This window comes from Cuculus canorus, chromosome 1 (genome assembly GCF_017976375.1).
Source record: "Cuculus canorus isolate bCucCan1 chromosome 1, bCucCan1.pri, whole genome shotgun sequence".
Classification (NCBI taxonomy): domain Eukaryota; kingdom Metazoa; phylum Chordata; class Aves; order Cuculiformes; family Cuculidae; genus Cuculus; species Cuculus canorus.
The window spans coordinates 3,180,229-3,194,680 of NC_071401.1; the positions used below are offsets into that span (position 1 = coordinate 3,180,229).

Here is a 14,452-nt window from a genome sequence, read left to right on the forward strand (position 1 = left end):
GGGGAAGAAAACGATATCAGAGGAAGAAAACAGGATATCGGAGGAAGAAAACATGGTATGAGAGGAAGAAAACATGGCATCAGAGAAAGAAAAGACATCAGAGGAAGAAAACATGGTATCAGAGAAAGAAAAGACATTATCAGAGGAAGAAAACATGGTATCAAAGGAAGAAAACACAGCATCAGAGAAAGAAAAGACATTATCAGAGAGACATTGTCAAGCTTTCAAAAAATACAATTGCTTAGATGAAGTTTAACTTAAATAAAAAATATTCTGCTTTTTGTAACAGTAACTGCTTTTTATATCAACATGCATAACTTTTCCCAGAAAGCTTATGCAGATTCTATCACTTTCCAAGGACTCGTTTTAATGTTATTATGAACTTCACAACAGTCAAACCTCTGCTAATTTAGAGGTGTCTCCAGCCCTCTGCCTGACTTTGCATTTGAGATTAGCTCCAAACAGGGCATTACAGAAGAAATAAAGACTTCTGCTCAGCACAGATCATAGATGTTATCATCTCCAAAGAATCAACAATGTCAGGAAAAACCCGTTTTAAAGAAAACATGCTATCAGAGGAAGAACACATGCAGTCAGAGGGACATTCCAAATTTCAAAAAAATACAATTACTTCGATAAAACTTATCTCTGCTTTTAGCTTAAATCAAAAATATGCCGCTTTTTGTAATATTAGGTACTTCTTGTATCAGGACGGACAACCCTTCACCCCAGCCGGGAAGGACGCGGTCAGGAGAGACGGAGAGAGGGAAGGGAAGGGGAGGGAAAGGAAGGAAAAAGGGAAGGGGAGGGAAGGAAAGAGAAGGTCAAGCTCCGCCCGTTCTCTCCCCCGTCCCCACACGCATGCGCCCGGGGCTTTCCCGGTTGCGCAGGGTTTAGTAGTCGGAGTTTCCAGGCTGTGGGCGCTTCCCCCCCCCCGCCCCAGCTCGCCTTCCCACGCGACCTATATAGTTCGGGGAGCGCAGAAGGGCCGCTGGTAGCGGGGGGAGCCGAGCCGAGCCCGTGAGTACGGGGGGAGAAGGGGCTGATCTGCCCCAGCGTGGGGGCTCAGGGCTGGTAGGGGGGAGAGGATAGGGGGAAAGGATGGGGGAGAAGATGGGGGTTGGCGGGGGGGGGGGGAGGGATGGGGGAAAGAATGGGGGGTGACGGGGGGAGAAGAGGGTGGGGGAGAGGATGGGGGAGAAGATGGGGGAAAGAATGTGGGGTGGCAGGGGGAGGAGAGGATGGGAGAAAAGGATGGGGGAGAGCATGGGGGAAAAGGATGGGGGAGAGGATGGGGGCTGGCGGGGGGGAAAAGGATGGGGGGTGGCAGGGGGGGAAAAGGATGGGGGGTGGCAGGGGGGGGAAAGGGAGGGGGGGTGGCAGGGGGGGAAAAGGATGGGGGGTGGCAGGGGGGGAAAAGGATGGGGGGTGGCAGGGAGGAAAGGGATGGGGGGTGGCAGGGGGGGAAGGGATGGGGGGTGGCAGGGGGGGAAAGGGATGAGGGGTGGCAGGGGGGGAAAGGGATGAGGGGTGGCAGGGGGGGAAAGGGATGAGGGGTGGCAGGGGGGGAAAGGGATGAGGGGTGGCAGGGGGGGAAAGGGATGAGGGGTGGCAGGGGGGGAAAGGGATGGGGGGTGGCGGGGGGGAAAGGGATGGGGGCTGGCGCGGGGAAGAGGATGGGGGCTGGCGGGGGGGAAGAGGATGGGGGCTGGCGGCGGGGAGGGGAAAAGGATGGGGGCTGGCAGGGAGCAGGAGGGGGCTGGTGAGGACGAGAGGGTTGGTGAGGGCCAGGGATCCAGACAGTGCATAGGATTTGTTTATATCATAGCTGTCACTGAGGGCGTGTGACAGTGCACAAAGCCTGCCAGCTGGATTTAAATGCTCAAGCTGTGTAAACTGAGCACAGGGACATTAGAAGGTGGTGTTGTTTTGCCTGGTTTATAGCACAAGAGCAGAAGGATATTGAATTGAGTTCTGATTTTAAAGGACATATTGCTCCTTTTGGCTTAAGTAACTTCCCGGTTCTGCTGTGGGGTAACGGAACAAGGAAACATGAAATTCAGAGCAGTTGGGTGGCTGGAAATCAAGGCTACTCTGGTCTATAGTGGAGGATAATATTAGAAAACTAAATGACTGCAGGATCTTGGATTTAAGCAATCCTAAATGCTTTAGGATTATCAGGGTCTCAGTTTACTGCTATTTCTAGCGTTTACTCTGAGATATCTGACTTTCTCCAGTGTAGAAACCGGCTTGATTTCTTGGATTAGTATTGTTCATGTATGTTGATAGCTTAATCCCACCATCTGTGTTAAGGGATTGGTGTAAGGCATTTGTGACTCATGACCTCAGTGATTAAGAAGCTAGTCGTAGTAGTAGTGTGCCCTTATTAAGAGCAAACCGACTGAGAGCTGCTGACATGAGTAGGAAACGCTCTGCTGTTTTCCAGTAGGTGATTTTTGTAGGGCTGTGTCATCATGAGAAGTGTTTTTGGTTCGAGTCTTTCTGGGAAGAGCTTTTTAGGAACTGATACTGTAGAACAGACTGCTGTATGTATGAATAAATAGGAAAGTATATTGTGGTCAAGCAGCCAGATTCATCCATTTGCCAAAAAAGTTCTGCTTGTGGATTAAACAGTTTTGCATACGTGTCAGTAATGGGGAAATTTAAGTGTAAAGTCCACTCCATGTCATAGTATGTCAAGTGGAATTCATGAAACTTCCTGGCTAACACTATAAAAAAGCTTAAGTTGAGATTTTAGTGTTTCTATCTCTGTACTTTCTGCTTGCCGTAGACATTACATACACCTCATTTTGTGTATCTTGAAACTGTCCTGTCTTTCTTTCTTACAGATTTTGTTCCACCTAAAAGAATTAAATGATTGAAACTACCGATACTTCCATTTTCTTCTTGCGAACAGTCAGCATCACTATGGAGGCGTAGGCACCTTAGAAGGGACTTCAGTCTGAACTCTGGGAGGTAGTTCTGTGCACAAATAAAGAAACTAAGGCTTAATAAAAATTTTTTATTAATCTGAGGATTCTGTTTGCTTCTGTATGCCATAAACATGGCATACAGAAAAAACTTAATTCAGCAGTATAAAGCCGTAGAATGTCCCAACACAAAACAATTAATTTATGTTAAATTTGATAACTGTTTACTTGTAACTAAGGCACCAGGTTAAAACTGAAATGCTCTGTTTGGTCTATGCTGACAGTGCTATAGACAGAAAAGCTTGGGGCTCTTCCGGGCATGTTAATTAAGGCAGTTCATGCTTGTCAGAGACAGTGCGTAGGATTTGTTTATATCATAGCTGAGTACTCTGTATACGTGAGGTTGAGTGTAAACTAACTTCCTTAATCTTATTACGACAATTTGCAGAAGTTGAGGGTTCCTTCCAAAAAAGGAAGTATAGCAGTAGCAAAGATCCTAGGTCAGTTCAGGGATGTCAGTTCAGAGGCTCTTTTTTTTGTATGCCTTTTCAGCTTGAAAAAACATTATTTTCAGCCTCTTAATGAAGTTTGCAAACTAAAATCTTTACATGTGTATAAGCTGTGTATTTATCAGCTGCCTAGGGTGAAGTAGTTCTCAAATCACTAAACAAGTGTTCTGGTTAAAAATGATGTCGTCTTAGTTGCCCCCCATTTTAGTTTCTTTATTGACAAAGGAGTTTGATAAACCCATTGGAGGGTTTTCCTCTCTTGATCCCACCTCTGCTAGCCTAACAAACTGATACTGCTCTCCCAGATACACAGTAGAAAGAAGGCATATGATGATATAACTAAAGGAAAGTCCTTTTTGACATGTGTTCTTCAACTGTCAAAATGGGATGGGGCAGCTTTTGCACTGAAAGCAGTTGTATAAGCTGAATTACAAGAACTTCCCAGATGTTTAAAGAGTATTAATCATGGAGCTAATTCTATTCACATACGCATTCAAAGTTGCACATTAAAGTATTTCATTTTCAGGTTCTTATTTTTGTACAGGCAGGGGTTATTCCGAATTGCCTTTAATGCACACAACTACCTCCCAGAGGAAGACTTGTCCCATTCTTCCAAAATTGTCCATTATGAACATAATGGAAAATAGCCCTTTCTTGGCTAGCATCAGGAAGCAGAGTGCTTTTTGTGGTGAACTGAAGTATGAATTATCCTGTGAACTCTACAGAATGTCAACGTTTTCTACTTTCCCCAGTAATGTGCCGGTGTCAGAACGGAGTCTTGCCCGGGCTGGGTTTTATTACACTGGCGTGCAAGATAAAGTTAAGTGCTTCAGTTGTGGCTTGACATTGGGCAGCTGGCAACCAGGAGATAATGCTATGGAAAAACATAAACAGCTGTATCCTACCTGCAGTTTTGTTCAAGACATGCTTTCAATGAACAACCTCGGACTGTCTTCTCGTTCTGCTTTTTCACCTCTGGTCACGAACAACCTCTCACCATCTCTACATTCCATATCCCTTTCTCCAAGTTTTGAACAAGTTGGCTATTTCAGCGGCTCTTTTTCCAGTTTTCCTCAAGACCCAATAACTACTAGGGCAGTTGAAGACCTTTCAGCCTTGAGATCTGAATTTCACAATCCTTCCATGAGTACAGAAGATGCCAGACTGCGTACTTTTCACTCATGGCCATTGACATTTCTCTCACCCACTGATCTGGCAAAGGCTGGTCTTTATTACTTAGGGACAGCAGACAAAGTTGCTTGTTTTACCTGTGGAGGCCAGCTGAGTAACTGGGAACCAAAAGATAATGCTATGTCAGAGCATCGGAGACACTTTCCTAACTGCCCTTTTGTGGAAAAACTTACCCGAGACCCACTAAGTTTCAACGTTTCAAATGTGAGCATGCAAACCCATGAAGCGCGTGTTAAAACATTCATAAATTGGCCAGCTAGAATTCCAGTTCAGCCTGAACAGCTTGCGGATGCTGGCTTTTACTATGTAGGTAAGAAAAAATGATGCCTCTAGTTTTATTCTTATCGCTATGTCAGCATTTCCTTGGAAGTAAATTGTGCGAATGTTTGCTAGCTACTTTGCTTTGTTTTTTCTTTTTTTTCCAAAGGTCGCAATGATGATGTCAAGTGTTTTTGCTGTGATGGTGGGTTAAGGTGCTGGGAATCTGGAGATGACCCATGGATTGAGCATGCAAAGTGGTTTCCAAGGTAACTCACAAGATCTTTCTCATAATTTGTTGACATCCTTAAATACTTCTAATTTTGGCAGGTACATACTGCACTTAATAGTTTTGTTTAAACGCACCATGTGATATACAAATTCACTCTTTCATTTAGAAGTATTTCATGTACCTCTACTTAAAAGCTATGACTGGCTATGGTGGCCTTAATTAAAACATTTCTTCATTAAGCATGGTGTTTAATGCTTTCCACTTCATGATTAAAAGATGCATGCATCCTCAAATCACTACTAGCAAGTGAGGCTGTATTGTTAATGAGCACACTTACCTAAGAGAAGCAGTCAGAAAGCAGACTGAGGAGAGCGAAAGCTGCTCAGAAAGAAAGTAGGGGGAACATCTAACTCCTTTGGTTTAGTTCTGTGCCCATGCTGGATGCTCTTGAACCAGTTTTTCAGCTTGTTTAGTTTCAGCTATAGTTTCATTTCTTAGGTGTAGAAGGGCTTTTGAAGAAGGTTTGAGTGACTATTTAATATATCCTTGTCAGAAAAAGGACGGAAATAACTTTTTAATGTCCTCCATAATTAAATGGCAATTGTATACCTAATTATTCTCTGTGCTTGTGGAAATCTCCACTTACATTAATGATGGAAGTTAAGCTGCAATTAATTTCAGGAAAGCTAATAATGATTCTTCACATGGTAGATCTCTAACTAGTCTTTCACGGGCAATTTACCATCTACTGTATGATGTATGTAGGGTTAAGCGACACCTTTCCTTCTGTGTTACACCTGTCAGTAAATGTATTTAAGAGCTATAACTGCATTAATGAAGCGGATCTGGCTTTGATAGTAGTGTTAGATTTTATTAACTTCAGTTGAATGATTTTAGGAGATGAGAATGGTTTCATGTGAGATAGAAACAGTTATTGCTGCACTTTGCAGTGACGTTGACGTGCTATCATTTCTCATGACATGCTATTTTGGTTAGAGTGGGAGCAGAATGTAAAGCTGCTGCGTTTATATACATGAACCTACTTGATTGCTTAACATCATGGAAAAGCTTTATCAAAGTGTCACCAGACACTAGGCTCCATCAGGCTTCCAATTAAGAGAACCCTTTCCCTTCTGAAGGAACAGAAATGTGGTATTTAAGTTATGCTGTGTTATTGTAAACTGTTTCATTGTATATTTTTTTCCTTTGGCAAGTAGAAAGTATAATGTGGTCACTTCTGTCAATGTTTCAGGTGTGAGTATCTGCTTCATGTAAAAGGAGGAGAGTTTGTAAGTCAAATCCAGGCCAGGTTCCCCCATCTTCTTGAACAGGTAAACTTGACTGGTCTGTAGCTTTGATTTTTCCTTGTTGAAAAGTGCGGTGTGGTCCATCCTTCTGCCTCATTTTGGCATATATTTCTACTAGGTTTCTAACACTAAATGCTCTTCATGAGCACAAAAATGAAACTGGTGCTGAACCACAGCTAAAGTAGAGCTTAACCTGTAAAAGTTACTTAAGGAAAACATTATGTGAGGCAGCGAGCTCCTTGTTGGGGTGTGGGAAATCTGATAATGTAAGTTTTGATGAATTATGCGGATCGGCAATTGTTATTTCAGAAATTGGTCACAGACAGCCTGAATTACTTCTGTCTATAACTCTTCAGGCAAGGCTGAGCCAAACTTCTCTTTGTGGAAGTGGTCAGCGCTAACTTTACGTAGTTGCACAATTTTGCAGACTTGTGTAACCACATGTAAAATAATGTGTGCCGTCAAGATAAAAAGTTTAGCCTGGCTGATGAGGAAAGAATGTGTTAGAAAGGTATGTAGAGGGAAAAGCAATACTTGGATACTAATGTAGTTCTGTTGTATTCCACAGCTGTTGTCAACCTCTGATACGATGCCTGTAGATGAAAGCATCGATCCCCCAAGTATGTATATTAAAGATGTTTTTAAAGCATTTTTCAAACTTAATGATTGGCTATCCAGAGCTAATTTGCTTAACAATTATTAGATTTTCATAGAAACAATAATATTGTAAGGATTCTAACTAGCTTCAGTGTTACACAGACAAACTTCAAAGATGCACCTTTAAAAGATCTTGGGTTTAGTTCTAACTAGCTTCAGTGTTACACAGACAAACTTCAAGGATGCACCTTTAAAAGATCTTGGGTTTAGTTTTCCTTACTTCCATACTAGCACCTCATTAAGATTTTTGGTTTTGAACGCCTGATATTGGCTGCATTTGTACTTCTTAGTTTTATGGTTGGGTTGAACAAAACAAGACCATTTGGCGTCTGTTTAATTGACCTGTGCTGTTGAACTTTGGAATGGTTGCTAGAGGGCATCATGACTGTGCAATTATGCAACTCGATTTTTAGGCACATGAGTAGGTAGTTGCTCTGAGTTGAGCAGCAGTGGTTAAGGAGAGGGTAGGACAAGCTGATAAAATGAAATCTTTCTGAGCTGGACTCTGGTTATGGTGGCAATAAAACTCCTCCCAGAGGGCGAGTGGGTTATGCTGTCGTAGTCCCTGGTGGTTGAGAACTGAGTCAGAGTTCCACATGCCTAGTGCTTAGTAAGTTGAATGGAAAATACTGATCAAGAACTGGAATAGAACAATTGTTTGTGGTGTGAACTCTGAATTTTGATTCCTCCTCCCCCTGCACCCCAAGGCATTTTTGAAGGCTGAAGTTAGAAGTGACTAAGTAGAAAAAAAGCTTTTAAGACACAATGGAATTCTCAGTGGTTTTTCTGGATTATCCTTAGATTTTAGTGAAGGCCTGGCATAGATGGAACTTTGTCATGGATTCAGTCTAATTGAATCCAAGTAACTGGCTTCGATTTTTAAAACCAACCACTTAAAAAGAAAAAAGTCAATTTAACCATTGAAACGTTTTAATGCTAGGTACTTGTGTATATATGCATCTGTGTAGGTAATGCCGATGTGTCTGACTTGTGGTTTGTGTATGTAGTTTATTCTTTGTATTATACATGGTGACTTTCTCCTTTGGTCAGTTATTCATTTTGAACCTGGAGAGAGTCCTTCAGAAGATGCCATCATGATGAACACGCCTGTGGTCAAAGCTGCCTTGGAGATGGGGTTCAGTCGAAGGCTAATAAAGCAAACGGTGCAAAGTAAAATCTTGGCCACTGGAGAAAACTACAAGACTATTAATGATCTTGTGTCTGATCTGCTTACTGCTGAGGACGAGAAGAAGGAAGAAGAGAAAGAAAGGCAGTTTGAAGAACTTGAATCAGGTATGCATAAAGCATGAATAGAATTGAAAGCAAGAGTGGTTTGTATTATGTTTAGTTTTTATAATGGGTTTTATTCACCAAGTGATTTCATTTAATTGTTATTAGGATCTGTAAAAGCATTGTCAGGGTATCTGTATGGAATTGGCATTCTGTGAATTGTTTCATTGCCTTTCAGGAGGATATTTCATGCAGTTGCCAAAGGTTCAGAGTCACCTGATTCTCTCCACAGGAACGGAGCCATATCTTTTTTAATTTGTGTGCCTTTATATTTGTAGAATCATAGAGTGGTTTGGGTTGAAAGGGACCTTAAAGATCATGCAGTTCCAACCCCCTGCCATGGGCAGGGACACTTCCCACTGGCTCAGGCTGCCCAAGGCCCCATCCAACCTGGTCTTGAACACCTCCAGGGCTGGGGCAGCCACAACTTCACTGGGCAACCTGTGCCAGTGCCTCACCACCCTCAGTGTGAAGAATTTCTTTGTAATGTCTAGTCTAAATCTTCTCCTTTCCAATTTGAAGCCAGTTCCCCTTGTCCTGTCACTCCCAGCTCTTGTAAAAATTCCCTCCCCAGCTTCCTTGAAGGACCCCTTCAGGTACTGGAAGCTGCTATAGTGTCTCTCCAGAGCCTTCAGTTCTCCAGGCTGAACAACCCCAACTCTCAGCCTGTCCTCATAACATATGTGCTCCAACCCCCGTTGCTGAATGGGACCCAAATACTTTACTTGGCATACTATACTAATTTTTTTTTTCCAAATTTAACTGGTCTTTAAGCTACTTGAATTTTTCAGCCGCCATATCCACCTCCCAGAAGAAGGCAATAAACTTTTACAAATCTAGATTATTTTGAATGGCTAAAGGCCTGCTTTTCTGTCTGACTCAACCACGTATGTCAGCTATTTAACAGTCTTAACAGTGTCTTTAACATTCCATGTTGTTTTAATGCCACGTAAGTTTTGAAGCCTAAAACCAACCCTGGTTTTGAGTCTGTGAAGCAGTGAAACTTCTCAATTATAATTTGAGATAAGTCTGCTTATTTCCTACTTGCATGTTCTATCAAAGAAGTGGAGGTGGGTTCAGCCATTAAATCTTGATGCAAATTATATGTTTTATTTGCTTGAGATAAATAATTTCCCAAGTCTGCTTGTGATGTACTTCTGGTTTTCTTGCACACATCTCAGGAAATCTTGGTTCTATGTGTTGGTCATGATTTTGACTGCTGCTGACTAAAGTCAACTTGTTGGTTGTCAGTGAGTTGGCATTGGTGTTACTTGGAGACAATGTTTTTTTCTTTGCAGTTCTGCAGAGAATGTTAATCTTGCTAGGGTGAAGTTAGACCAGATCCCCTCAAGTAATTTAACCCAGGGATGGGAGCAGGAGGTTTCATTGGTGAAAAGGCTCCAGCTCAGAAGCTGCTTGTATGTGGTTTCCTTTGTTCTTTGAGTTACCATCAAAATTTACTGAGATCTCTAGTAATGATTTGTAGTAAGTCAACGTTTCAAACAGAGTTTAAAGCATGTATTGATGGAGTAGTGTGTTCCTAACAAACACTAATCCCTTGTGCATTTCAGATGATTTGTCCTTAATCCGGAAGAATCGAAAGGCTTTATTCCAGCATTTAACGTGTGTACTTCCAATCCTTGGGAGTTTACTATCAGCAAAAGTGATAACGGAAATCGAGCATGATGTTATTAAGCAAAAGACTCAGACACCGTTGCAAGCAAGGGAACTGATAGATACAGTTTTAGTGAAAGGAAATGAAGCAGCCAGCATATTCAGAAACTGTCTACGAGATTGTGATCCTGAACTATACAAAGATTTATTTGGTATGTCATCTTTTTTATTTCTTTGAAAGATGTAAGGTTATAGAAGTCTTAACCAGTGCTGTCCTAGCAACCTAAAGATACAACAAATCTGATACTGTTCGAATATAGATTAGTCAAATGACTAGGATTTCTTTTTTTCTCCTATTTTAGTTGAGAAGAACTTGAAGTATGTTCCCACAGAAGATATTTCAGGTATATTAAACTCTGTGCTTTTACTTTAAAGGTTATTGTGGGATAAATAGCTAATACTGTAAAAAAGAAAACCACTTTGGTTAAGGAATAGATTTTATGCTTTACACTCCCAAATTTTGCTTTGGTAAGATGGACTTACCTGAAAGATTTAAATGCATACGCAGACTTGCAAGCAAGTCTTTCTAAGGCTCCAGGCAGACCTTCAAGCGGCCTTCCAGTACGTGCAGGGGGCCTCCAAGAAGGGTGGAGAGGGACTTTTTACAAGGGCATGGAGTGATAGGAAGGGGTGGAATGGCTTTGAATTGGAAGAGAGGAGATTTAGATTAGCCATTAGGAGGAAATTCATCACAATGAGGGTGGTGAGGCACTGGCACAAGTTACCCAGGGAAGTTGTGGATGTGTCCCCTCCCTGGAAGTGTTGAAAGCCAGGTTGGATGGGGCCTTGAGCAGCCTGGTCTGGTGGGACGTGTTCCAGAATGATGAAACTGGATGATCTTTAAGGTCCCTTCCAACCCAGACTTCTTGATTCTGTGATTTCATCTGCTGTAGGCTGTATCCTGTGCCTTATGCGTACTTTTGTACCTAAGGAGGTAGTACTTTCTGGAGCTTAACATTCCAAGCACGTGCTATACTGGATCCTGGTGCGAGCTCTGGCAAAGACTGGACTGTGAATAGTAGGTTAGCATCACACAGCCGGTGTCATCTCTGCTTTCCCAAACTGACCCAAGATCTAGCTTGACCAGCAGTTGGTTAGACAAAAGCTTGTTAGATATGAGATTGAATTTGCTCTGGTTCTTGCTTGTAGCCTGATATGTTAATAGACTGCCGAAAAATATACAGGCCTGAATATAGCTCACTTCCACCACTCAGGCTGTGCTCTGTGCTTCTGATATCCAAGCAAGACAAGTACAGTGTTTGGGAAAAAGTAAACATTACTCTCAAGAAGTACAATTGGCCTCCAATCCCTTAGCTGTTTGTTGTCTCACAGAAATGGAAAATACAGACCAGTTCCTTGCATGCTATTTTCTGTGCTCTGGAAAATGTCCTCGTATTCGCGCTGCTGTCTGTATTCTGCCTTTTATATTTATTGAGTACAGATAGGGAAATAAAGGGTGATATGGAATATGGCTGTATTTGAATTAGAATGAACGTATATTCAGGCTTCTTAAAGTTTAAATATATTTTTCCAGGTTTACCTATGGAAGAACAACTAAGGAGATTGCAAGAGGAAAGAACATGTAAAGTTTGCATGGACAAAGAAGTTTCTATTGTTTTTATTCCCTGTGGTCACTTAGTGGTGTGCAAAGAGTGTGCCCCGTCCCTTAGAAAATGCCCTATTTGCAGGGGGACAATAAAGGGTACAGTTCGTACCTTTCTTTCATAAAGAAGGAAGCTTGCAAAATGTCTGTTTCTGTCATCCTCCAACTGCTGAAGCTTAAGCTAGCAGGGTCTTAAGAATGGAAAACTGTGATACAGAAGATGATTACTCAACTACCAAACACTGTTGAGTAATAGTAAAGCATTTGTCACTATGACTGTCTTAGGTATTCCTTGCCAAAGAATATTTCTGTTAACGGAAGAAACTCAATTTAAGTGTGAGCTTTGTAGTTTTGTAGCCTTTCTTTCTGAGTAAGGAAAGCAGTTTACCTCCAGTCCCCTTGTGTCAGTTGGAAAAAACTTTCTCGTTGAGTTCTGAAAATAGAGCTTGGCAATACTCTTCTCATGAATTTTCGTGCACATTACCGTGGCTGTTTATTAATAATTAATATTAATTAACTTTTCGTGACTGTTTTGGTTTTGGCTTTCTAGTGGTTTTAAAGAGGAGCGAAGATGCTCTTGTAGGAACAGCAGGACTTCAATTTTTGTTCATGTGTAGATACTTGTGTGATGTGTGTTAATAATAGTTTATATGAAGACTAAATTAAAATTTTTCTACTTCTCAAACAAGTGCTTGTCTACTCTGTTCCCTGTGTTGGCCTTTCCCTGTAGGCTGCAGTGGCCAGAATGCAGTCTTTTCCTATCAAAAGTTTGAGGATGTTTGCCTGTAAAATAGTAAAACTAAATTCTGTGTGTCTTTCATTGGTGGTGTTGGACTCGATGATCTCAAAGGTCTTTTCCAACCAAGCCATTCTATGATTCTGTGAAAAGGATACAGAAAAACAACAGTAGCAGGCAGGCTTTTTAAGCAATGCGGTTTTCTTTACAATCCTATGGGGTTAAAGCTTTTCCAGACTCTGCAGTTACGACATACAGATCAAATCAGGATATGCAGGACTATAAAAACTGCTTGATCCAGTTGTTCAATGTAACTTGTGATGCCTGAGCGTATCTAGGGACCTGCAACTTACCTGTCAGCCCTGTTTGGAGAGTGTTTTAAATGTCCTGGGCAACTTCAAACAGCACTGGCTGCCTGCACCTTGAACAGCAACCTTAAATGTGTTCTGGGTAATGGAAGAACTTGATCTAGAAACTACTGGGTAAAATTCTCCGACCTAGTTTTGACAGGAAGGCTAATCTAGGTTATGGCTTTCCACTACTCCCCACTATAATGATTGTGGTTGCTCTGAACTATAACATTGCTTGTGTGAGCAGTTATAGTCTCCTCGGAACTACTGCAAGAAAGCTGTAATAAAACCAGCTGCCTGGAGCACATCGCAAACAGAACACTAGCAAAATATTAAGCTGTGCAGAAGGCTGTCTGCATATTGTTATGTTTGGAGAGGATCAAGTGACTTCTGTTACTGGTGAATCAGCTGACCATGTTCACATTTTGTTCTCTGTCCACTTCCTTGTTTGAAAGCATTTTCCAGAGCTTTGACTGGGTGAAACAGCACTAAACAACCCGCCTGCCTCCGCTGCATCTTCCTGTGCAGCTCTGCTGATCAAGCAGTTTGTTTTTCAGATGTCAGCGTTCCAGGACCATTGCTTGTCTTGAGGTGGCAGAGCATTTGCATGGCTTAGAGGATGTGAACTTTGGTAGTCCAGTAGTTGGACTTCCTGTAAGATGAAGATAAGAAGGCAATATTCTGGCCAGCAGGTAGTGGGAGGTGATTCTCCCCGTCTACTCCACTCTCTTGAGACCCCACCTGGAATCCTGTGTCCAATTCTGGAATCTCCAAGAGAAGAAGGATATGGAACTGCTGGAATGGGTCCAGAGGAGGCCCCAAATATCTGAGAGCTGGAGTGAGGACAAGCTGAGAGAGTCGAGGTTGTTCAGCCTGCAGAACAGACGGCTCTGGGGAGACCTTCTAGCAGCCTTCCAGTACCTAAAGGGGGCCTCCAAGAAAGCTGGGGAGGGACTTTTTACAAGGGCATGGAGTGATAGGATGAGGGGGAATGGCTTTAAATTGCAAGGGGAAAGATTTAGATTAGACATTAGGAAGAAATTCTTCATGATGAGGGTGATGAGGCACTGGCACGTGTTGCCCAGGGAAGGTGTGGATGCCTCCTCCCTGGAAATGTTGAAGGCCCGGTTGGATGGGGCCTTGGGCAGCCTGGTCTGGTGGGAGGTGTCCCTGCTCATGGCAGGGGGTTGGAACTGGATGATCTTTAAGGTTCCTTCCAACCCAACCAAACTATTCTATGATTCTTCTAACACTTTAGAAGCACCCATCAACTCAGTGCCAGCCAGGTACAACATCTTGGTTTCCAAACTGCTTTAACCTTGATATGGAGAAAGTCAAAACAAACAATACACAAACTTCTAGATTTTGAACATTGGAGTGAGAATGTATTTTCGTCTTCTAAAAGGACACTTAAAAGCCTTCAGAACTTGGACTCTTTTATCCTTTCAGTTTTCAGAGTTACTGCACTGGATGTTCTGAAGTGTGTGGGGGATCTGACACTGAAGTACGAAGTTTATCACAGACTTGGGTCTTCAAAGTAGTGCTTTTATGGCAAAGAAAACACTAAATTCTAATGCAAGTGAAGACTTAGATGCTGCAGGATCAATACCAGGAATTAGCAGTCCCTATGGGTGTGCTGCTCATGAGAACTGTCAAATGTAGATTCCTAAATTCATTTAACTTTCCTGTTTTTTTTAAGACTTGGTCATACACCA

General features: G+C 42.2%; 1 protein-coding gene across 2 annotated transcripts; it reads left to right on the forward strand.

Annotated features, from left to right (window-relative positions):
- Positions 1 to 862: 862 nt before the first annotated feature.
- BIRC2 (baculoviral IAP repeat containing 2) lies at positions 863 to 12,339 on the forward strand. Of its 2 annotated transcripts, XM_054058323.1 has the most exons (9): positions 864 to 1,020; positions 2,850 to 4,940; positions 5,058 to 5,157; positions 6,373 to 6,451; positions 6,996 to 7,047; positions 8,135 to 8,377; positions 9,946 to 10,200; positions 10,351 to 10,392; positions 11,583 to 12,339. In XM_054058323.1, the coding sequence occupies exons 2-9, from the start codon at positions 4,010 to 4,012 to the stop codon at positions 11,774 to 11,776; spliced, it is 1,896 nt and encodes a 631-aa protein (XP_053914298.1). In that variant the 5' UTR covers positions 864 to 1,020; positions 2,850 to 4,009; the 3' UTR covers positions 11,777 to 12,339. The 2 variants fall into 2 exon arrangements, with proteins under 2 accessions (XP_053914308.1, XP_053914298.1); XM_054058333.1 differs by lacking the exons at positions 9,946 to 10,200; positions 10,351 to 10,392 and having other exon boundaries at positions 863 to 1,020.
- Positions 12,340 to 14,452: the final 2,113 nt, after the last annotated feature.

Excerpts from the sequence above, each read along its gene's own strand:
- BIRC2 (XM_054058323.1), top strand. The coding sequence starts at position 4,010 with ATGCACACAACTACCTCCCAGAGGAAGACTTGTCCCATTCTTCCAAAA. Across the intron at positions 5,158-6,372 it reads CATGCAAAGTGGTTTCCAAG|GTGTGAGTATCTGCTTCATG; the intron begins GTAACTCACAAG and ends TCAATGTTTCAG. Across the intron at positions 6,452-6,995 it reads TCCCCCATCTTCTTGAACAG|CTGTTGTCAACCTCTGATAC; the intron begins GTAAACTTGACT and ends TGTATTCCACAG.